This window comes from Protopterus annectens, chromosome 1.part2 (assembly GCF_019279795.1).
Source record: "Protopterus annectens isolate FY-2018-M chromosome 1.part2, PAN1.0, whole genome shotgun sequence".
Lineage (NCBI taxonomy): Eukaryota > Metazoa > Chordata > Ceratodontiformes > Protopteridae > Protopterus > Protopterus annectens.
The window spans coordinates 1118979658-1119002719 of record NC_056727.1 but is presented as its reverse complement, the minus strand read 5'-3'; the positions used below and the strand labels follow the sequence as shown (position 1 = coordinate 1119002719).

Here is a 23062-nt window from a genome sequence, read left to right as displayed (position 1 = left end):
AACCTGTTCCGAGGAGGCCTGACAAGTTCATAACTGCCCCATCGGACAAGGAATTTTTGACAATGGGTGTTAAGGTAGATGCTGTGGTGGTGGCGGCTGCCACCAAAAAGGAGTTAGCTAAGACTTCTTCGTCTGTTTATTCACCGAATAAGGAATCTCTAATGATGGACAGATATGGGAAGCGGATGTTTTCGTCAGCAGCCTTTACTCTCAGGTCACTGAATTACTTGACCCACTTTACCAGACTTCAAAGGGCTCTCCTAAAGGAGCTAGGAGATGCCCTCCAAAGTTCTACAGCTGCTGGTGGGTGTCAGACAAGGTGACCCTAAGCTTGCTACCTTTAAGTTCTGTAGTCAACTTTCTATGCAGCTCATCTCTTACGCAGCCGATGGAGCGAGTAGGGCAGCAGGCACAGTAATAGCTCTGAGGAGGCATTCCTGGATGCGCCTTTGTGAGTTTGCTGAGCCCTTTAAGTCTTCCTTCATAAACACCCATTTTGACGGCTCTTCTTGTTCCGGCCAAAAGTTGTAGAGACTGACCAGGTGTGAACAAGATTGCAAAATTGTCTGCTGTGGGAGTATGTTTTTCTGTCCTTACCAGGCCTTACACCAAAGGCCAGAAGGGTGGGAAAATGTGGTTCCATAAATCTCTGAGCTTCACCCGGATGCATGTGGTGAATTTTTTCCCCCAGAGGCAGAGGGGGAAACAACAATGGAAGACTCCGTTCTCATAGAAGAGGGAGTCAGCAAAATCAGGGTGATAGAGATGCATTCTCTGGCAGACCCTTCCAGCGCTCCTGAAAGGTGGCCTGCCTGTCCACGTCTGGAGGCAGTTGGGTGTAGACTATCACTGTACCCTATAGCCTGGCTAAACATCACTCAAGACAAATGGGTACAGTCAATTAATATCCAGGGGATACATCATACCCTTTTCTACCCCACCCCCACAGTCAAGATCAGTCCCAGACATTCCACCATGTCCAAGGGATCAAGGAACCCTGGAGATTAAAAGGTTGCTAAAGAAGAGAGTCCTACAAGAAGTCCCCGCACACCAAAGTGGATCCGGTCCGATTACTCAAGGTTCTTTTTACTTCTAAAGAAGACAGGGGACAGGAGACCCATCTTGGATCTCGGTAGACTGAACAAGTGTGTCAAGAAAACAAAGTTCCGGATGGTGACACTGCAGTCTATACTCCCTTTTCTGGGACAAGACAATTGCATGTGCTCCATCGATCTCCAGGATGTGTACTACCATATAAAGATGGACAGGAGATATCTACGCTTCTGGCTGGGAGCCAGTGATTTACCAATTCAGAGCTCTGCCCTTTGGTCTCACTACAGCCCCCAGAGTGTTTACCAAATGCATGGCAGTAGTCACGGCTCACCTGAGGCATCTAGGATTCTGGGTGTTTCCATACTGGCTCCTGACCGCCACCACCGAGCATCTACTGACCAGTGCAAGGGGCACTATTCACCTATGCTCAGAACTGGGCATTACCACAAATTTTGAAAAATCTGCCTTGTTGCCTTCACAGCATATTACCTTCATAGGAGCAGATTTAAACACAAAAGACATGGTAGCAAAACTGCCTCATGAGAGTACAAACGCTGTGCCATAAAGTATTAGTTTTGCTCTTGAAAAAGAAAGTACAGGTACATTTTCTTGTAAAGGTTCTGGGTTCAACGGCAGCTGTGATAACATTAGATGTTCATCGTGCATACAGCTGCAGTCATAACAGATGGGTTCTCCTGCCATCAGGCGGGTCCTCGGTCGGCCGAATTCCAAAGTCTAGGTCCGGCGTCGGTTGTCGCTTCTTCCCTGACGTCAGTGCGACAGGGATATAAAGGAACCAGCCGACGCCATTTTCTTCAGTCTTTCTTGCCGCGGTGCCCGGCAGAAGCAGTTCAAGTGCCAGTCGGCCAGCTCCTGAGATTACGAAAATTTGGAAACCAAGTCTTCTTAAAAGCTAAGTACCCCGTTGGGGAAACTTTTCTTGCCTCAGACCGATGTCAGACAAAGTTAATAATTGTATTTCTTGTGGGAAGCAAATACCGCATAAGGATTTCCATTCCCTCTGTATACCTTGTTTAGGCCCAGACCACGACGTCTCGGTCTGTTGCTTTTGTGCTACATTTAACAAACGCACTATTAAGCGTTGGGCGGAGTTCGCCCAGCATTATTTTGGGAAAGCATTTAACTATACTATGTCGTCGGATACTCCGACTCCGGTTTTGTCTAAAAAATGCAAAGACGAGGACCGACACACGAGGTCTGCGGCCTCTACCGACACCACTCCAAAGCCGACTACTCGTGGTCCAGTTCTCAGCGAGGCGCCTACGCAGCCCCTGACCACCGACGACATTTCTTTGACGGTGTCTCCTATACCCGAGGTCGCAGGCTCCTCGGTCCACACCCCGACTACAGATACCGAACCCACTCTTGGCGTTGAAACTCAGAATGTGGACAGGTCCACCTCCACTCAAGGTGTCTTCAGACCTTCCTCTTTCTCCATCAAGGCTTTCACAAAGTCTAAAGCAACCATGCACTCTGAGACCAGCTACACAGGGCCCATCTCCAGGCCCCATGCCTAAGAAACAGATGCTTAAAATGGCTGAGGATTTAATTACTGTTATCCGAGGTTCTCAGCCCCCTCCGGACAAAAGGCCTAGAGTGGAGGAAGATTCCCCCTCCTCTGATCAGGGCTCCATTATTTCAGAGCACTCTGATGATCAGGAACATTCTTAGTCGCCTTTTGAAGACTCTGATGCGGAGGAGTCCATCCCTTCTGTATCCCCCTGAGGATTACTCATTTGGGGAAACTTTGCATACCTTAAGGGAACACTTCCACTGGGAAGGCCAGGATTATTCAGATTCCAAGAAAAGGCTCAGGGAATTTCTCTTGCTTCCTCAGCACAGGCCTCTGGCTATACCTCCTGTCTTGGACATCCTAGATTATGTTTACTCGGAGGCCTGCCTTAACCCGGACTCTCTACCTCCAGCTCCAGTTAAGCCTGACAGGTACTACAGGGTCCCTGACTCACACCAATTTCTATACAAAAGCCATGCTGCTGACCCAGAAACCATCTCACAGGGCCCCAAGGGAGTTAAGGCCTCCATCGCTAAAAATCCATTGCCTTTTGAGAGAGATTCCAGATCCTTAGAAAGGTGGGGAAAAAAGGTATATACCTCTGCTACCTTATCCATGAGGACCTTAAACTGTCAGTTTCATATGCTAAAATACCAACAGTTTTTGTTATCACAATTGAAAAGTAAAATGTCACAACCTGAACACTAGACGCCCCTCTTCAAAAGGATGTACTATTTGGTGCTAATGCTGAGGAGGTATTAAGGAAAATGGAGGAAAAGGCTAAATCAATGCAAACTGTGAAAGAATTTCTACAGGTTCAACCCCCACGTTTTAGTAGAAATTGGCCTTCCAAAAACTGGTCCTTTCCTGCCACAGACAGACCCCAAAGAGGCAGATACAGGCGCCCGAGGGGCAGAGGACAGTCCCAAGGATCGTTTAGAGGCAGACGATGGCAAGCTCCTACACAAAGAGGTGGTGAGGACAACTCACAATCTTTCAGAAAGCAAACCCAATGACTTTCCCCTTTGCATGCCAACCAGGTCTCAAATGGCAGCCCCCTTAGGAGGAAAGCTGGCATTATTTTCAAAAAATTGGCATATTGTCACAAAGGACAAATGGATCCTGGACATTATAAACAGAGGCTACAAATTCCATTTTCACACCCTTCCAAAAATGAGGCATGCCAAACCTGCCGCACAATCAAAGGGCAGAGGCACAAAGGCAAATTACAGATCTCCTAAACATGAAAGCTATTCAAGATGTACCTACGCACGAACAAGGTCAAGGTTTTTATTCCAGGCTATTTCTGGTGCCAAGGAAGGGAAAAGAGTGGAGACCTATTTTGGATCTATCCATCCTAAACACATTTCTACTCGTACCAAAATTCAAGATGCTCACTCTACAGCAACTTCTTCCCATGCTGGGCAAGGAGTCTTGGCTGGTAACATTGGACCTCAAGGAGGCATACCTGCATGTCCCAATCAGACAAAATTGCAGAAGGTACCTCAGATTTCTTGCAGGTTCAACCCATTATCAATCCTCTGCATTGCCCTTTGGCTTATCTACTGCACCCAGAGGCTTCATGAAATGCCTGGCATCAGTAATTGCCTACTGCAGACTTCAAGGGATAGAAATATACCCCTATTTGGACGACTGCCTGATCCAAGCAGACAGCAAGCACATTCTTCTGAAACATCTGGCTTATGTAATAATGTTATTGAACTCTCTGGGATACACAGTCAACAAAAAGAAATCAAGGCTAATACCCTCTCGGAAGATAATTTTCCTGGGTGCCAATTTGGACACAAACACCCAGATGGCCTACCTCACGCCAGAGAAGCAGGGGCAACTAATTCAATACTTCAGAACACTAGCAAGTTGCACCAGGCTGACTGCAAGGAAAATGCTGCAGGCTCTGGGATTCATGGCATCTTGCATCTTACTAATCCCATGTGCAAAGCTGCATATGAGGAAACTACAATGGTACCTGAAAAACATATGGTCTCAACACAGCCACAGTTTGGAAACAATAATACCACTAATTCCATGTCTGCAAAAGGAATTTCTGTGGTGTGCTCAAGCATGTCAAACAAACACAGGTCTTCCATTCAGCAAGCCTCAAGCAAATCAAGTCATCACAACAGACGCCTCTGACTACACCTGGGGGGGCGCACATGACAGATCGGTGCATTCAGGGCAAATGGTCCCAAAAAGAAAAGCACCTTCACATCAATCAAAAAGAAATGCTAGCAGTAATAAACGCTATTATAGCTTTCAAGGATCTTCTACAACCAGGTCAACTATTGATAAGAATGGACAACACCACAGTTATGTGGTACATAAACAAGCAGGGAGGAACACATTCTTGCCCCCTATGCAGACTGGCCATGTCACTTTGGAACATGGCCATGGACTCGCAAATGGAACTACAAGCACAGTACTTGCCAGGCAAGGAAAACACACTGGCAGACAACCTAAGCAGGAATATGACAGATCCACACGAATGGAAATTGCATCCAAAAGTTTTTACAGAAATAATCCAAGAATGGGGAAGGCCAGACATAGATCTCTTTGCCTCCCACAAAAATCATCAATTGACAAAATTCTGCTCAAGGATCTTCCATCCAAAGGCCTGGAGAGTGGACGCTCTCTTTTAGTTGGACATCAATGACAGTTTATGCCTTCCCACCTCTTCCTCTGCTGCCCAAAGTTCTATTGAAGAGCAGACAGACCAAAGATGATCCTCATTGCTCCGGACTGGCCAAGGCAACACTGGTACCCACTCCTGAGGAGCCTGACGCATTCCACACCATGGACCCTGCCTCTAATACCTCTTCTTCTGACTCAGCACAGCTTCAAAACTCTTCACAGCCAGCTAAAAACACTCAGTCTAGCCGCATGGAAGATTCCTTAGCATCACAGCAGGCCCTACTCTCCAAGGAAGTGCAGGATGTCATTTTGGAGGCCAGAAGGCCATCAATTAGAAAAGCTTACTCCGCAAAATGGAAACGTTTTTGTGTCTGGAATGAGAAAAAGGGCCAGGATCCTGGAAAACTGAATTTACCTCAAATACTACAATATTTGGCTGAACTGCTAAGCAGTGGACTTTTTCTCCTCCATCAAAATCCATGCCTCAGCCATTTCTGCAGAATACAACACTGATCCACCTTTATTCTCTCACCCTCTCTTAAGACAGTTCCTCAGAGGGGCTAAGAATTTAAGACCTCCAAGGAAACAACCAATACCTGCTTGGGATCTTAATTTCATTCTGGAAAAACTGACCTTGCCACCCTTTGAGCCCAGCTGCCTCGTCAGATTTGCAATATTTGTCCTGGAAAACAGCTTTCCTTCTGGCTATCACCTCAGCTCGTAGAGTTTCAGAACTACAGGCTGTCATGGCTGTCCAGCCTTTTATCTTCCATCAGGGCAGAGTTTCCTTACGAACCAACCCCTCCTTTATGCCTAAAGTGGTATCCAAGGTAGCTTTTAAATCAGGCCATACATTTGCCTACTTTTTATCCTAATCCTCAAAACAAAGGGGTGAGATTACTACATTCCTTGGACATCCACAGACAAATGCGTTATTTGGACAGAACAAAGCCTTTCAGAAAATCAGAACAGCTCTTTGTGGCCTATGCGGTAGGAGCTCAAGGAAAGTCAATTTCCAAACGGACAATCTCAAAATGGATAGCCCACTGCATACGCTTTTGCTATTCCTTTCATGGCAAAACTGTACCTACAGGCATTAGAACTCATTCCACCAGGGCCACAGCCACCTCTGCAGCCTTCCTCAGAGGTGTTCCTACCAAGGATATTTTGGAAGCAGCCACTTTGAGTTCTGTGCATACCTTCTCCAAGCACTACAACCTACCATTATACTCCATATCTAGAGCAGGCTTTGCCACTGCAGTCTTGCAGGGCATTTTGGCTGCTCCTAGTTCCACCTAGTGCCTACCACCCCTTCCTTAGCTTTGGGATTCTACCCATCTGTTATGACTGCAGCTGTATGCACGATGAACATAGTACAGTTTTGTACCTACCATAAATGTAGATGTTAGAGTGCTAATACAGCTGCAGTCCAGGTTTCCCTCCCTCCTTCCCCTCTTGGGACAGGCCTATAGGCTAACACATCCTTATACAACCTGATTGGGGTATTCATTTATGGTGTATTTGCTTGCAACTACTGTATTTTGATTATATTGCACTGCATTATTACACAAATTTATGTATTGCCTTCCTTCTGGGGGCACCTGACATCTGGGGCAAGAAAAACTGAAGAAAATGACGTCAGCTGGTTCCTTTATACCCCTGTCGCACTGACGTCAGGGAAGAAGCGACGACAACCGACGCCGGACCTAGACTTTGGAATTCGGCCGACTGAGGACCAGCCTGACGGCAGGAGAACCCATCTGTTATGACTGCAGCTGTATTAGCACTCTAACATCTACATTTATGGTAGGTACAAAACTGTACTTTCCACCGGCACGTCTACACACGAGTACTACAGTGGCTACTCTTTGCTCAGTGGTCCATGCAGGAGTTACACATGTCACAAAAGATCCTCATTACAGACTCCTGCAAGAAGGACCTAATGATGGTGGCTTCAGTCCATACAGGTAACGATAGGCAGGCCATTTTATTTTCCCCCAATCTGTAGCTACAGTGACCATGGATGCTTCCCAGATAGGGTGGGGGCATTATCTGGGACAGACTGTCCAAGGGACTTGGCAGGAGCACAAATACCACTTACACGTCCGTGTCCTAGAGATGAGAGCAATGCTTTTGGCATTGCAAGAATTCCAGAACTCTCTTCCACCAGGTATGATTGCAATAGAGACAGACAATATGTCCGTGATGTGGTACATCAACAAGGCAGAACCAGATCCTGCCCCCAGTGTCGAGAGTCTGTGTGTGGCAATGGGCAATATCTTCTCAACGTTTTCTGATTGCAAAACCCATCTCAGGGAAATCCAACATGAGACAAATTAAGCAGGGCAATTCTCATGGCTCATGAATGGTCCCTGAAACAGGAAGTTGCGAGCCAAATTTTTCGCAAATGGGTCCAGCCTTACTGCGACCTCTTTGCCACATCCATGAACTCCATGAACTCCAAATGCAGCAGCTACCTTGCCCTGATCCCTCCTCCAGGGGAGTCTCCAAGGGATGCATTTGTTCTCGATTGGCCCCGGGACAACTTTATGCATTTCCTCAGTTTCCACTAATCCCCAAAGTTCTACAGAAAGCCAAACTGTTGAGTTGCAGGCTAATTCTCATCACTCTGTACTGGCCTCGTCAAATCTGTTTCCTTTTTCTATGGCCCCAACTCAGTGAGGAGCTGTGGATTCTGGACCTGGTACCAGATCTTTTGACCCATCAGTCAGGAACGCTCCATCCCTCTGTTCAAACCCTCAAGCTGACAGCTTGGCTGTTCCACTTCCAATCATAGCCAGGCTTTCGGACATATCCCCTGCAGTGCGACACATTCTGGTTTCATCCCATAAGACTGCAACTAGGAAACTATATGTATGCTAGCAAATGGAAATGGTTTTCTTGTTGGACTTCCAGGAATGACATAGACCCCTGCATAGCCCCTGCAAGTACAATTTTAGAATTTTTAGCAGAGGTTTTCAATGGAGGTGCAGCTGCAGCTACGGTACGAGTACAATTAGCCGCCATAGCTAACAACCATGTAGGAGATGTGATCAAAAATAATGTGTCTCAGCTTGTGCAAAGCCTTCCTGAGAGGTTCATTCCTACTAAGGCCTCCAATAACGGAACCACCACCTCCTTGGGACCTCAATTTTGTACCGACTACTCTGATTCTCCCTCCATATGAGCCAGCTTCCTCCTGTCAACTAAAATTTCTAACCTGGAAGAGTCTTTTTGACAGCTATTACTTCGGCTAGGAGGGTTTCAGAACTACATGCTCTGTCCATATGCCCTCCCTATTTAGTTTTTCGCAAAGACAGTTTCTCTCTTAGAACAAATCCTTCATTCCTTCCCAAAGTATGTTCTGAAACCAATTTGAATCAATCCATTGACCTGCCTGTCTTTTCCAAATTATGGCAACAAGGCAGAATATAAGTTTCAATTGGATGTACACAGCTATGTTTCTACTTGCATAAAACCAAGGAGTTTGGAAAGTCTGACCAATTATTCTTCTCAGGCAACAGAAAAGGCACACCAGTTTCAAAAGCTCCATTGTTGAAATGGCTTGCTGACACTATTTCCTATGCATATAATTCTCAGTTTAAACAATTGCCAGGAAAGATTAGAGGCCACTCAACAAGAGCTATATCAACTTCGACTGCCTTTCAATCCAGATCTGTGCTGCAGCCACGAGTCAAACGTCATACCTTTATCACTCATTACAAAGTAGACATGGCTTCCCGGAACAGGACTCCCTTTGGTTCCACTGTTCTGAAGAGCTTATTCCCTTGAGCCTCCCAAGAAAGAAGGTGCTGGGAACACTGTCCCAACCAGCAAGAATGAAGGCGAGATAGGACAGCATAATATAGAAGTTATGTACTCACAATAACGTTCCATGTTTGTTGTCCATAATCTCGCCTTCATTCTTGCTTTCCACACTTCATCCCCCTACCATCGCTCTTGGAGGATCGAGGGGAATTTTTGGATTGGTTACAAATGTGCTCTGGTTCCCTTCTTGCCTCATAAGATTTAGGTTAAGGATGATTAATACTATTTTTGAAATATCAGTTCTAATTTGTTAGTGTTTTTCAAACAAGATCTGGGTAACCTTCTCTAGGCATCATGGGATTGGGTATAGCCTCGAGCCAGTGGAAACTCCTGAGCTTTAGTAAAAATACAGAGTCTGAACCGATGCTCTGTTCCGAACCCAACCAGCAAGAATGAAGGCAAGATTATGGACAACAAACATAGAATGTTATGGTGAGTACATAACTTCTTTTTTCCCTATTATTGAACTAATAAAGGCCAACCCACTTCTAAACAAGACTATATCGGGTGGTTGTCCTCTGCTATTGTTTTTGCTGTTTTCTCCTTGGTATAACTATTCCAGGCAAAGTTGAAGCACCATTATTCCAGGACCTTATTCTTCAACAGCATACTAGAAAGGGGTGGACTCAAAATATTCTAGAGCTAGCAACTTGATTTCTTCATACCTTCACCAAGCACTACAAACTAAATTTCTATTGTAGGACCAGGATGGGCTTTGCAAGGACCATTATCCTTCCACCTACCAGGTAGGGTAAACTTTGGGCATCTGTCCATGGGTTACTGCAGCAGAGAGGATTATCACTGCTGCAGTAGCTCCACCCACCCAGTATCCTCATTTGTAGGTAGTTGAGGTGGAGTGCAACCTCCATTGTTATGGCTGTTGCATGGGTGATTTTTATGGTGATTGGTGGTTGGTTGCTGGCTCGGAATGCATCTTCCTTTTTCAGAACAGTAAAATCCTGAAAATTTACCTCACTGTAGTTGCTGATAGGCTGCACCCTTTTTGGAAGGGAGTATATTAATAGGCAGAGTGACTATCTGGCTGGGTGCTGTCTCCTTGAGCAGGGCACTTGAGCATAGGCTACTGCAGCAGTGAAGAAATTCAAGCTTATACTGCTGTAGGTAAGTAGGACTTGCACAACTACTTTTAACATGCCAAGTTCAGCTTATTTTTACATAAACTGTGCCTATCAAAACATTTTTAACTTGAGCTGAGTTAGTAACTGCAGTAGTCATGATTTTCACTAGTGTGTGTGTGTGTGTGTGTGTGTGTGTGTGTGTGTGTGTGCGCGCGCGCACTTGCATATAGGTGGGTGCAAGCTTTAAGAAGTCCTGCTTCAGCAGCAGACCAGATGTTCATCGTGCATACAGCTGCAGTAATCACAGATGGGTTTTCAGCCGTCAGGCGGTCCCTCGGTCGGCCGAATTCCAAAGTCTTGGTCCGGCGTCGGTTGTCGTCGCTTACTCTTCTGACGTCAGTGAGGCCAGAGTATATAAGACACAGCCGACGCCATGTTCTTCAGTCTTTTTTGCTGCGCGGTGCCTGAAGCAGAAGCAGTTTGCAAGTGCCGGTCGGCCAGCTCCTGAATTACGAAAAAATTGGAACCGAAGTCTTCTTTAAAGCTAAGTACCCCGTTGGGGAAACTTTTCTTGCCTCAGACCGATGTCAGAAAAAGTTAATAATTGTATTTCTTGTGGGAAGCAAATACCGCATAAGGATTTCCATTCCCTTTGCATACCTTGTTTGGGCCCAGACCACGACGTCTCGGGCTGTCGCTTTTGCGCTACCTTCAATAAACACACTATCAAGCGTCGGGTGGAGTTCGCCCAACATTACTTTGGTAAAGCTTTTGATTATAAAATGTCGTCGGACACTCAGACTACCGTTTTGTCCAAAAAATGCAAGGAAAAGGACTGACACGCGAGACCCGCGGTCCCCGCCGACACCACGCCAAAGCAGGCTACACGTGGTCCGGTTCTCAGCGAGACGCCTTTGCAGTCCCTGACTACCGACGACACTCCTTTGGCGGTGTCCTCTGTACCCGAGACCGCTGGGTCCTCGGCCCTTTCCCAGACTACAACCGAAGCCCCTGCTAATGTCGAGCCTACTAATGTGGATAGGTCCACATCCACCCATGGTGTATTTAGGTCTTCATCTTCTTTTTCAATAAAGGCTTTTACTAAATCCAAAGCAGCCAGGCATACCACGAGGCCTGTTGCACAGGGCCCATCTCCTGGACCCATGCCTAAGAAACAGATGCTTAAAATGGCTGTGTATTTAATTACTCTTATCAGAGGTTCTCAGCCCCCTCCTGACAAGAGACCCAGAGTGGAGGAAGAATCTCCCTCTTCTGATCAGGGATCCATTTTATCAGAACATTCTGATGCAGAGGAACACTCTTACTCCCCTTTTGAGGATTCGGATGCTGAACAGTCCATTCCTTCTGTATCACCTCCTGAGGATTTTTCTTTTGGGGAAACCTTGCACACTTTGAGGGAACACTTCCATTGGGAAGGCCAAGACTTTTCAGATTCCAAGAAAAGACTTAGGGAATTTCTTTGGCTACCTCAGCACAGACCTTTGGCTATACCCCCTGTTTTGGATGTACTGGATGATGTCTATTCGGAGGCTTGCCTTAATCCGGATTCTCTGCCTCCTGCACCAGTAAAACCTGATGGGTATTAGAGTACCCAGCTCTCGCCAATTTCTCTACAAAGGCCATAATTCTGACCCTGAAATCATTTCACAAGGCCCCAAGGGATTAAAGGCCTGCACTGCTAAGAATCCTCTCCCTGCAGAAAGGGAATCCAGATCTCTAGAAAGGTGGGGAAAAAAGGTATATACCTCGGCCACTCTAGCCATGAGGGCCTTAAACTGTCAGTTTCATATGATCAAATATCAACAGTACCTGTTATCACAATTAAGGAACAAAATGTCTCCACCTGAACAACCAGATGTAAAAGAGTTACAGGATATGATGCATAGTGCGGAGCAAGTGGGTAAACACACCTTACAATGTGGTTATGATGCCCTAGAGGCTTCCAGTAGAGCAGCTGCTACAGGATCAGTTATTCGCAGACATGCCTGGCTTAGGGAACAAAATTTACCTGATCATGTCAAAGCTAAACTTCTTGATGCTCCTTTACAAAAGGATGTACTATTTGGTACTAATGCTGAGGAGATACTACGGAAAATGGAAGAAAAAGCCAAATCTATGCAAACTGTCAAGGCTTTCTTACAGGTCCAACCACCACGTTTTAGCAGAAATTGGCCTTCAAAAAACTGGTCCTTTCCAACCACTGACAAGCCCCAAAGAGGTAGATACAGGCGCAAGGGGCAGAGGGCAATCACAAGGATCATATAGAGGCAGACAATGGCAATCTCCAGCACCAAGAGGTGGTGAAGACAGTGCACAACAATACAGGAAGCAAACCCAATGACTCCCTCATTTCCACGCCAAGCAAGTCTCAGCTGGCAGCACCTTTGGGAGGGAAACTAGCATTATTTGCAAGCAATTGGCATATTGTCACAACAGACAAATGGATACTGGACATTATAAACAGAGGCTACAAATTTCAATTTCACACTCTTCCAAAAATGAGAGGCATGCCAAACCTGCCACAAAATCAAAGGGCAGAGGCACAACTGCAAATTTCAAAGCTCCTAAACATGAGAGCTATACAAAAGGTACCTACACACCAACAAGGTCAAGGTTTTTATTCAAGGCTTTTTCTTGTACCAAGAAAAGGAACCGACTGGAGACCCATTTTGGACTTATCCATCCTAAACACATTCCTACTCGTACCAAAATTCAAGATGCTTACATTACAGCAACTTCTTCCCATGCTGGGCAAGGAGTTTTGGCTGGTAACGTTGGACCTCAAGGAGGCATACCTGCATGTCCCAATCAGACAAAGCTGCAGAAGATACCTCAGATTTCTTGCAGGTTCAATCCACTATCAATTCTCTGCATTGCCCTTTGGCTTATCTACTGCGCCCAGAGTATTCACAAAGTGTCTGGCATCAGTGATTGCCTACTGCAGACTTCAAGGGATACAAATTTACCCTTATCTGGACGACTGCCTGATCCAAGCGGACAGCAAACGCATACTACTGGAACATCTGGCATATGTGACACGGTTACTGCTTTCTCTGGGATGTACCATCAACAAGGAGAAATCAAGGCTAACACCATCTCAGAAAATAACCTTCCTGGGTGCCAACTTGGACACAAGCACCCAGATGGCCTATCTTACGCCAGAAAAACAAGGGCAACTATCTCAGTACTTCGAAACACTAGCAAAAAGTACCAGGCTTACTGCAAGGAAAATCCTGCAGGCTCTGGGATTCATGGCATCTTGCATTCTTCTAATCCCATGTGCAAAGCTGCATATGAGGAAACTTCAATGGTACCTAAAAAATCTATGGTCTCAACACAGTCAGTTTGGAAGCAATTATACCAATAGTTCCATGTTTGCAAAAGGAATTTCTATGGTGGGCCCAAGCATGTCAAGTAAACACAGGCCTTCCATTCTGCAAGCCTCAAGCAAAACAAGTCATAACCACAGACGCCTCAGATTACGCCTGGGGGGCGCACATGAAGGACAGGTGCATTCAGGGCAGATGGTCCCAAAAGGAAAAGCACCTTCACATCAATCAAAAAGAAATGCTAGCAGTAATAAATGCGATTACAGCTTTCAAGGACTTCCTGCATCCAGGAAAATTACTGATAAGAACAGACAACACCACAGTAATGTGGTACATAAACAAACAAGGAGGAACACATTCATACCCCTTGTGCAGACTAGCTATGACTCTTTGGAACTTGGCTCTGGAAAGACAAATCGAACTTCAAGCACAGTACTTGCCAGGACTGAAAAACACACTGGCAGACACTCTAAGCAGAAATATGACAGATCCACACGAATGGAAGTTACATCCTCAGGTGTTTACAGAGATAATCCAAGCGTGGGGGAGACCAGACATAGATCTTTTTGCCTCCCACAGGAACCATCAACTGAAAAAGTTTTGTTCAAGGACCTTTCATCCAAAGGCCTGGAAAGTGGACGCCCTTTCATTCAGTTGGACAGCATGGACAGTTTATGCATTCCCACCTCTTCCTCTTCTGCCCAAAGTACTTTTGAAAGCAAGAACGGACAAACCGAGTATGATACTGATTGCTCCAGATTGGCCAAGGCAACACTGGTATCCACTCCTGAGGAGCCTAACACATACTCCTCCCTGGTCCCTGCCTCTAATGCCTCTTCTACTGACTCAGAACAGCTACAAAACTCTTCACAGTCAGCTGAAAACACTCAACCTCGCTGCATGGAAAATTCCTTGACACCACAACAGTCCCTACTCTCCAAGGAGGTGCAGGATGTCATTTTGGAGGCCAGACCACCATCTACTAGAAAAGCTTACTCCGCAAAATGGAAGCGGTTTTGCTGTTGGAATGAGAAGAGGCCAGGACCCTAGAAAATTGAACTTGCCTTAGGTTTTACAGTACCTAGCTGAATTGCTGAACAGTGGACTTTCATTTTCTTCCATAAAAATACATGCCTCAGCCATTTCTGCAGAATTCAACACGGATCCTCCTTTATTCTCTCACCCACTCTTACGACAGTTCCTCAGAGGGGCTAATAATATAAGACCTCCAAGGAAGCAACCAATACCAGCCTGGGACCTTAACTACATACTAGAAAAATTAACATTGCCTCCCTTTGAACCTGCTGCCTCAACAGATCTGCAATATTTGTCCTGGAAAACAGCTTTCCTTCTGGCCATCACTTCAGCTCGTAGGGTTTCTGAACTACAGGCCCTCATGGCGGTGCAGCCCTTCCTCATCTATCAGGACAGGGTTTCCTTCACCAACCCATCTTTTATGCCAAAAGTGGTATCCAGGGTAGCCTTAAATCAAGCCATACACCTACCTACCTTTTATCCTAACCCTCAAAACAAAGGGAGAGGCTGCTTCACTCTTTAGACATCCATAGGCAGCTACGTTACTATTTGGACAGAACAAAGTCCTTCAGGAAATCAGAACAACTTTTGTGTCCTATGCGTAGGGGTGCAAGGAAAACCAGTAACCAAACAGACCATTTCCAAGTGGATTGGCCACTGCATACGGTTTTGTTATTCCTATCATGGGAAATCTGTCCCTACTGGAATCAGATCTCACTCCACCAGGGCCACAGCCACCTCTACAGCCTTCCTCAGAGGTGTTCCTACTAAGGATATTTTGGAGGCAGCCACTTGGAGTTCTGTACATACCTTCACAAAACACTACCACCTGCCCTTGTATTCCAGGACAAGAGCAGGCTTTGCCACTGCTGTTTTGCAGGGCATTCTGGCTCAACCCAGTTCCTCATAGTACCTACCACCCTATGCATAGCTTTGGGACTCTACCCATCTGTGATTACTGCAGCTGTATGCACGATGAACATAGTACAGTTTTGTACCTACCATAAATGTAGATGTTCGAGTGCTAATACAGCTGCAGTACAGGTTTCCCTCCCTCCTTCCCCACTTGGTAAAGCCACGGGGCCTAACAACCTCTTCGTACCACCTGACTGGGTTATCCTGCTATGTTTTATTTGCTTGCTTACACTGATTTTGCATTACATTGCATTGCTTGTTTATGTAGATAAGCCTTTATGTATTGCCTTCCTTTTGGGGGCACCTGACATCTGGGGCAAGAAAGACTGAAAAACATGGCGTCGGCTGTGTCTTGTATACTCTGGCCTTCCTGACGTCAGAAGAGTAAGCGACAACAACCGACGCCGGACCAAGACTTTGGAATTCGGCCGACCGAGGGACCGGCTGACGGCTGAAAACCCATCTGTGATTACTGCAGCTGTATTAGCACTCTAACATCTACATTTATGGTAGGTACAAAACTGTACTTTTTTGAAACTTCTTAATGTACCTTGAGACTGTTTTTAACCCGGAGTTCGTTATATACGCAAGGGTGAGCAGAAGTTAAAACTCCCTGCATGGAGGTTCTAGGGTCTTTACTCCTACTCTAATCAGGTTTTTACTTATGGCACAGTTTTGCAAATACTTGTGTTGAATTTGTTGAATTAGCCACTTTTTCTTTAGGAGTTTCTTACGAGCTCCATATCTTATAAAAATGTTTATAAAGCCATAGAAAGAGGAACTATTGAGTTGGTAAAAGCTTTGATTGTAGTATTCTAAACAATCTTGTACAGAAATGTTTGTTTTGTGTTAGTAGTTCAGTGTGCAATTAAATCCTTTTTATGATCTGAGTCGGACATTTGTTGGAGAATGTTTTATACAAAAATGATGGGGAAAAGAATGTGGTACAAGTAGCTAAACGTTCACTAATGACCATCATGAAGTCGTATGTTGCAGAGCATTAAATCAACAGCAATGACCCAGAAGAGCCACTTTATTACTTTCATGTCATCCTTTAGTAATACCGCATGCTTATTTCTGGTCTTGCATTTTTTATTAAAAAAGTAAAGCTTGTTTAAGAAGAACAGTAACCATACAGTATATTATATTCATAAAGTAGTAAGTATTTTAAGAACTAAGCCAGTACGAGAATGTAGAAAGGAGATTTTGCTGGAAGGGATGATTGCAAGTAGGGGTACAGAAAATTGGCAAGATGGTGCTAAAATGTACTGGAGAAACCTGGCAAATGATCCAAGATATTGGTAGCAAACGACTCCAACAGGAAAGGTAATAGTCAGATGAGGCCAAGAAGACCTTTGGATTGCAGGTTACAGAGTGCCATGCTTACCAGGGCATGATCTCAGAGTACAGGCAAATGGGGTGGGGGAATTTTAAGTGAAATACCTGTTCTGGTAGAGTTTTTAGTTGAATCAGGAACAGAAGCAGCTGTTGAAAAAGGATAATTAGTAGGGCATATAAAACATTACACGATAACTGTAAGAATCAATCAGAGGAGGTTAGAAAAGATTGAAAACTGAGACTGGAAAAGCAGTTTACAAGAAAACAGTGAAGAAATATATGTGGCTCCCAAGCAAGTCCAGAAGGTTTAGGATCTTTGGAAGAGTTTGCTTAAGTATTTTTATACCCCAGGCAGAATGTTTCCTAAGGTAGATAGCAGGTGTTGGAGGTGTGATGGAGAAGAAACAAGCAACTGGGAACATATGTTTTTAGAATGTAATGAGTTGGCAGATTTTAAACATTCCGTACAGAATACTCTCTCAGAAATATTAGCTGAGTGCTACAAGTAAGGAAATGATACTTTTGAACCGGGATACAGGATCTTAATTGCCTAGACATAATTAAGCCTTATTGAGTTTAATTATGCTGGCAACCTAAAAAAGCAATTACTAGACAATGGGAGTCAGAAGTCTACACCATTTTGTATTTTGAGATATTGAGCATTGTAAAAAGAAAAGAACTGGATCATTAGAAAAAGGAAGGAGCAAATTACATAAAAGTTAAATGGAAGTTGTGGGTGCAATATTTGCATTTTAATGTTCAGGAGGAGTGAGATTTAAGGGAAGGCAGGCATTCTGACAATTTTTTTGTCAAAGAAAATGTGATTTATATTGTATTTAAATGGAAACATGTTAAATGGTTTGTTTTCTTTTCTGTTAATGTATGTTTCCCTATGTCTTAAGTTATAATTTAATAAAGATGTTTAAAAAAGAAGAAAAAGCTTATTTTTGTGTTCAGGTGGCTTTGTGCAAAATAAACTTTTGATGCCATTAATAAATGTAAGTGACGTATTACAGTGTACAAGTGTTTTACTAATCACTGTTTACTTGTGAAGGCACATTTCCTTTTTTAAGCATTTTAACAAAATAATTAGCCAGTGAAACTGTGTCTTGAATTCATCATTGTTTAGCAATATATTTTGACAGAAGTCCTCGTGTTTCTTTGAGTAGTGCTTTACCAGCATTTTGATAAGGCAAGTGTGTAACTGGGTTGCAAGGCAGATGCTTTTAAATAGAGTTGAATTATCTTGTTGAGGTGCAAACAATTCTTCCCACAATAGTAAAAAATCAACTGTGTGCACTTGGTATTCTGATCCCTTATGAGCTGTTTTTCTCTTACCAGGTTTTGGTTTTTCAAATTCTTGATTCTGGTTGGAATCACAGTTGGAGCTTTCTTTATTCCAGATGGAACATTTACAGCTGGTAAATTTACTATTCATACTTTACTCGTTTTGCATATTTTTATGTTTTGAGTATATCACTGCTATCCCATAACTTTTTGACAAGAAGCTCAAGTTGTAAGAGTTGTAATTTTAGTACTTGCCAAATGTTAAACCCTGTGGTAACGAATTGATTTACATATGTATTTGATACACCAGTTAAATCACAATCACTGCCACAGAATGGATCAATTGGTATTTTTATAGCTGTGTAAAACAAAGTAGTTTTTTATGTCAGAGTGCTTTAGTAAATGACACCTTGGTTTGATGCTGGAACCAAAGATGTTCATCGTGTTTCATTGTTGCAGTACTAACCAATGGGTTATCAGGCTCCCGCTAGCCCTCGATTGGCCAGAATACCAATCGGCTGTCTGTTGTAAAGGACGTCAGGGTGTCCGATACAAAAGGAGGCAGCCAACGTCAATTCCTCAGTCATCCTTGCCGCGAAGCCCGAAGCAGAAGCATTTCTTGCACGAGTGCCAGTCGGCAGTTTCCCTTTTGTGTTTCCGACTATGAAGTTGAAGTCAACTACAGCTATGTACCCCATTGGGGATCCTCTTTTCTTGCCTTAACAAATGTCAGAAAAGGTTAATAATTGTCTTACTGTGGAAAGCAGATTCCCCATAGAGATTTTCATTCCTATTGTATTATTTGTTTAGGCCTTGACGATGACATTCCATTGTGATCTTTGTGCTTCCTTTAATCCGCGTACTATTCATCGTCGGGCTAAGCTTTTAGCTAAGCATTTTGGAGTTTGGCTTAAGTTTGTCGATATGGTGTCCACTGGTATTCAGGCTTTGGATATCCCCCAAGAAGCGTAAGGATAAGGACTGCGACAGGCTTCCGAATGTCTAGTCCTCAGAAGAGGTTAGGTTGGTAGTCAGTCATGCGGTAGCCAGTGAGGCTCCTTTACAGCCCGCAGATTTCCAACCGCAGGCCTCGGTTGAGACTATTTCTGAGGTCCACAGGCCTTCGGCATCCATTTTGCCTTCTGACCTTCTGCCTGTTGCCTCTTCAGCTGGCTGGATCCGGAGCCGCAAAGCTGACTCCAGTGTCAGAGACCTCAGTTCTTCGTTCAGACAGCAAGCCCATACCAACAACTTAGGCGGTTGCCAGGCCTCCCGAGTCCTTTAGACTTGCAGGTAAATCTTCCAGTCATAAGCCTGTGAAGAAGCTGGCTCCAGTTTCCTCTTGTTCCCTTCATTCTCAAATGGTTAAAATGGTGGATGACCTTTGGACTCTTATTAGGGGTTCACAGCCTCCTCCTTCAAAAAGGGGGTAGGTATGTCTGTCCTGAGGCTTTGTCCTTTTCAGGTTCAGATACTTCTAGTATTTCTGTGGATGAAGTTGTTTCTCAAGCTTTCTCTCCTTTTGAGGATTCGGACGTAGAGGAGTTCATCCCTTCTGCTTCTCCTCCAGAGGATTTCTCTTTTGGTGATACTTTAAATACTCTCAGGGAACATTTTAAATGGGAAAGTCAGGATTACCCCCTTTCTAAGAAAAGGATTAGGGAGTTTTTGGATTTGCCTCAGCATAAGCCTTTGGCTATTCCTCCTGTGTTGGAAGTGGTTGATGATGTTTTTCTGGAAAATTCCTTGACTCCAGATTTGGTGCCTCCTGCTCCCAGGAAATCTGACCGGTACTATAGAGTTCCTGATGCTCATTTGTTCCTTTTCAGGAATCCGTTGGCTGATACAGAGGTTATTTCTCAAGGCCCTACTGTTACTAAAACTCCTGTTCCTTCTGACAGGGAATCCAGGAACCTAGATAGGTGGGGTAAAAAGGTTTATACCTCTGCCACTCTTGCTATTAGGTCTACTAATTGTCGTTTTCATATGCTGAAGTACCAGCAGCACAACTTGGAAGCTATTAAATCTAGGATAGCAGGTGTGTCTCAGATGGCGGAAAGTAAGGATATGCAGGATTTGCTGAATTCTGCCAGTCAATAAGCATTCTTTACATTGTGGTTTTGACATTCTAGAAGCCTCCTGTAGAGCTACAGCTACTGGCTCTGTTATTAGAAGGCACGCTTGGCTCAGGGAGCAGCCCCTACCAGAGCCTGCTAAGTTTAAGCTTTTAGATATACCTTTGCATGAGGACAGTCTTTTTGGCAGCAAAACAGAGGAAATGCTCAAGAAGATGGAAGACAAGGCCAAGTCTATGCAGACAGACTTTCTGCAAGCTCAGCCTCCTCGCTTTAGCAGGAATTACCCTTTTAAGAGTTGGACATTCCGTGATACTAGCAGTCAGAGCCATTTTAGGACTAGAGGTTACAAATCTAGGGGGCAGGGGGCTAACACTCAAAGGTCTAAGCGTTGGCAGGCTTCCTTTTCCAAGGCGGGAAGTTCTAAACCTGCATCTCAGTCTAAACATTCTCAATGACTCTCTCCAACTTCTGCCTGTTCTTGCCTGCCCGGAGAGTCCTTTAGGGGGAAGTTTGGCCCTGTTTGCAAATGTTTGGGCCACCATCACGGACGACAAATGGGTGCTCAGAACTGTATACCTAGGGCAGAAGTTTTCTTTCCACACCTTTCCAGTACCCAAAGGATTCCCGGACACTCCCCCAAACTAAAGGGCAGAAGTAGAAAAGCAAATATTGTCTCTTAATCTGGGAGCAATAGAATCAGATGTTCGTGTTTCACTGTTGCAGTCATTACATTTGGGGTTATCTGCTTGCAGGTAGCCCTCAGTCGGCCTGATTAACAAAGTCTTTGGTCCTGCGTTGGTTGCTGTCCCTTCTTTCATGATGTCAGGTAGTCAGGGGTATAAAACATGCAGCCGACGCCATTACATCAGCCTTTCTTGCCATGCGGTGTCTGAAGCAGAAGCAGTTCTCCAGAGCCATTCGGCTGACTCCTGAAATTTTCATTTTCGAGTTTCAGAACTGAAGTGTTCAACTAAAGCTAAGTAACCCCGTTGGGAAAACTTTTTCTTGCTCCTTACCAATGTCAGTAAAAGTTAATAATTGCATTACTTGTGGAAAACAAATACCTCATAAAGATTATCATTCGTACTGCATTCTTTGCCTAGGTCCTGACCACGACGTACCTTGCTGTCGGTTTTGTGCTTTATTTAATCCACACACTATCCGTCTCCGGTATATTTTCGCCTCTAAATATTTCGGTTCTCTGTTTAATTATCCTGAAATGTTGTCTGTTAGCCATCCGACTACCCGGAATCCGAAAAAATACAAAGATAGACAGACACAGGCCGCCAAGGTTCAAAACTGCCGACGACCCTTCTCCTAAGCCAGTCGCCAGTTCACCGGTACTCAGTAAGGTGCTTTCGCAGCCCCTGATACCCACTACTTCTGATTCGCAGGCCTCTACTGAGACCCATTCAGAGTCTGGTATGCCGTGAGATGCTTCAACTATGGAACCCACGGATGTCTCTACCTTGGATGGGTCCGGAGCCGCTGTGCAGGCACCGGCTTCTGAGGGTGTATTCAGGCCTACAGATTTGCGTATTAAACCGATGCCTCCTTCTCTGAGGCCTAAATCTCGAACCATGCCTAAAAAACTGACACCCAGTCCACATGTTCAGGCCTCTATGCCTAAAAAACAAATGATGGCTGAATATCTAATAACTCTAATCCGGGGTAGCCAACCCCCCCTTCTAAGAGGCCTAGGACTGAAGTTGTTTATGAACCTTCTGACCAGGATTCTGTTTTTTCTGATTCTTCTGATGATCTGGATTTGCCCTTATCTGCTTATGAGGATTCTGATGCAGAGGAACTCCATTCCCTCTGCTTCCCCATCAGAAGATTTTTCTTTTGGGGAAACCTTACATACTTTAAGGGAGCATTTCAACTGGGAAAGCCAGTTTTTTCTGATTCAAAAAAAGAGGCTTAGGGATTTCTTACTCCTACCTCAGCATAGGCCTTTAGCTATTCCTCCTGTACTAGACATTGCTGATTATGCTTTTTTGGAATCTAGTTTGGCCCCTGATTCCTTGCCTCCTGCTCCCAGAAAACCTGACAAATACTACAAGGTCCCCGAGTCACACAAGTTCCTTATTAAAAATCCTTTTCGGATCCAGAGACAATTTCACAGGGGCCCATGGGCATTAAGACTTCTACTGCTAAAAATCCTACCCCTTCTGATAGAGATTCCAGGGCGCTGGATAGATGGGGTAAGAAGGTTTATACTTCTGCAACCTTGGCCATTAGGGCTTTAAACTGCCAGTTTCATATGTTAAAGTATCAGCAACATGTTATTGGGTTGCTTAAACAGAAAATTATGTTGATTCCAGACTCTGTGGAAAATAAAGAATTAAAGGATTTAATGCATTCTGCTGAACAAGTTGGAAAACATACTTTGCAATGTGGTTTTGATTCTTTAGAGGCCTCTTGCAGGGCTGCTGTAACTGGGTCTGTGCTCAGAAGACATGCTTGGCTTAAGGAGCAATCTTTGTTTGATCATGTTGAAGCTAAATTGTTGGATGCTTCTTTAAATCAGGACCGCCTGTTTGGCAACAAGGCTGAGGAAGTTCTTAAAAAGATGGAAGATAAAGCTAAATCTATGCAGACTGTTAAAGATTTCTTACAAGTTCTGCCTCCTAGATTTAGTAGGCACTGGCCCTCTAAGAATTGGTCCTTTCCAGCCCCTTCCAGGTCTCCTCTTAAGCCAAACCCAGACACAGCAAAAACCTCAGGTTTCAGTCCCAGGGGACACGCAAGACTATGGTAAACTGTCTCAATGACTTCCTTTAAAAATTTCCAAGCACTTGTCAACTGACTGCCCCTTTGGGGAGAAAGAGTGCTTTTCATGCAAAGAACTGGGAACTCATCACCCAGGACAAATGAGTTTTAAATATAGTGTTTTTTCCAGGGGCGACCTACAAA

General features: G+C 44.5%; 1 protein-coding gene across 1 annotated transcript in view; it reads left to right on the top strand.

Annotated features, from left to right (window-relative positions):
• SERINC2 (serine incorporator 2) overlaps positions 1 to 23062 on the top strand; it is a 481087-nt gene that overhangs the window by 48978 nt on the left and 409047 nt on the right. The window contains exon 2 of the mRNA XM_044060008.1: positions 18123 to 18202. Within this exon, the coding sequence (XP_043915943.1) occupies positions 18123 to 18202 (80 nt within the window). The remainder of the gene's footprint in view (positions 1 to 18122; positions 18203 to 23062) is intronic.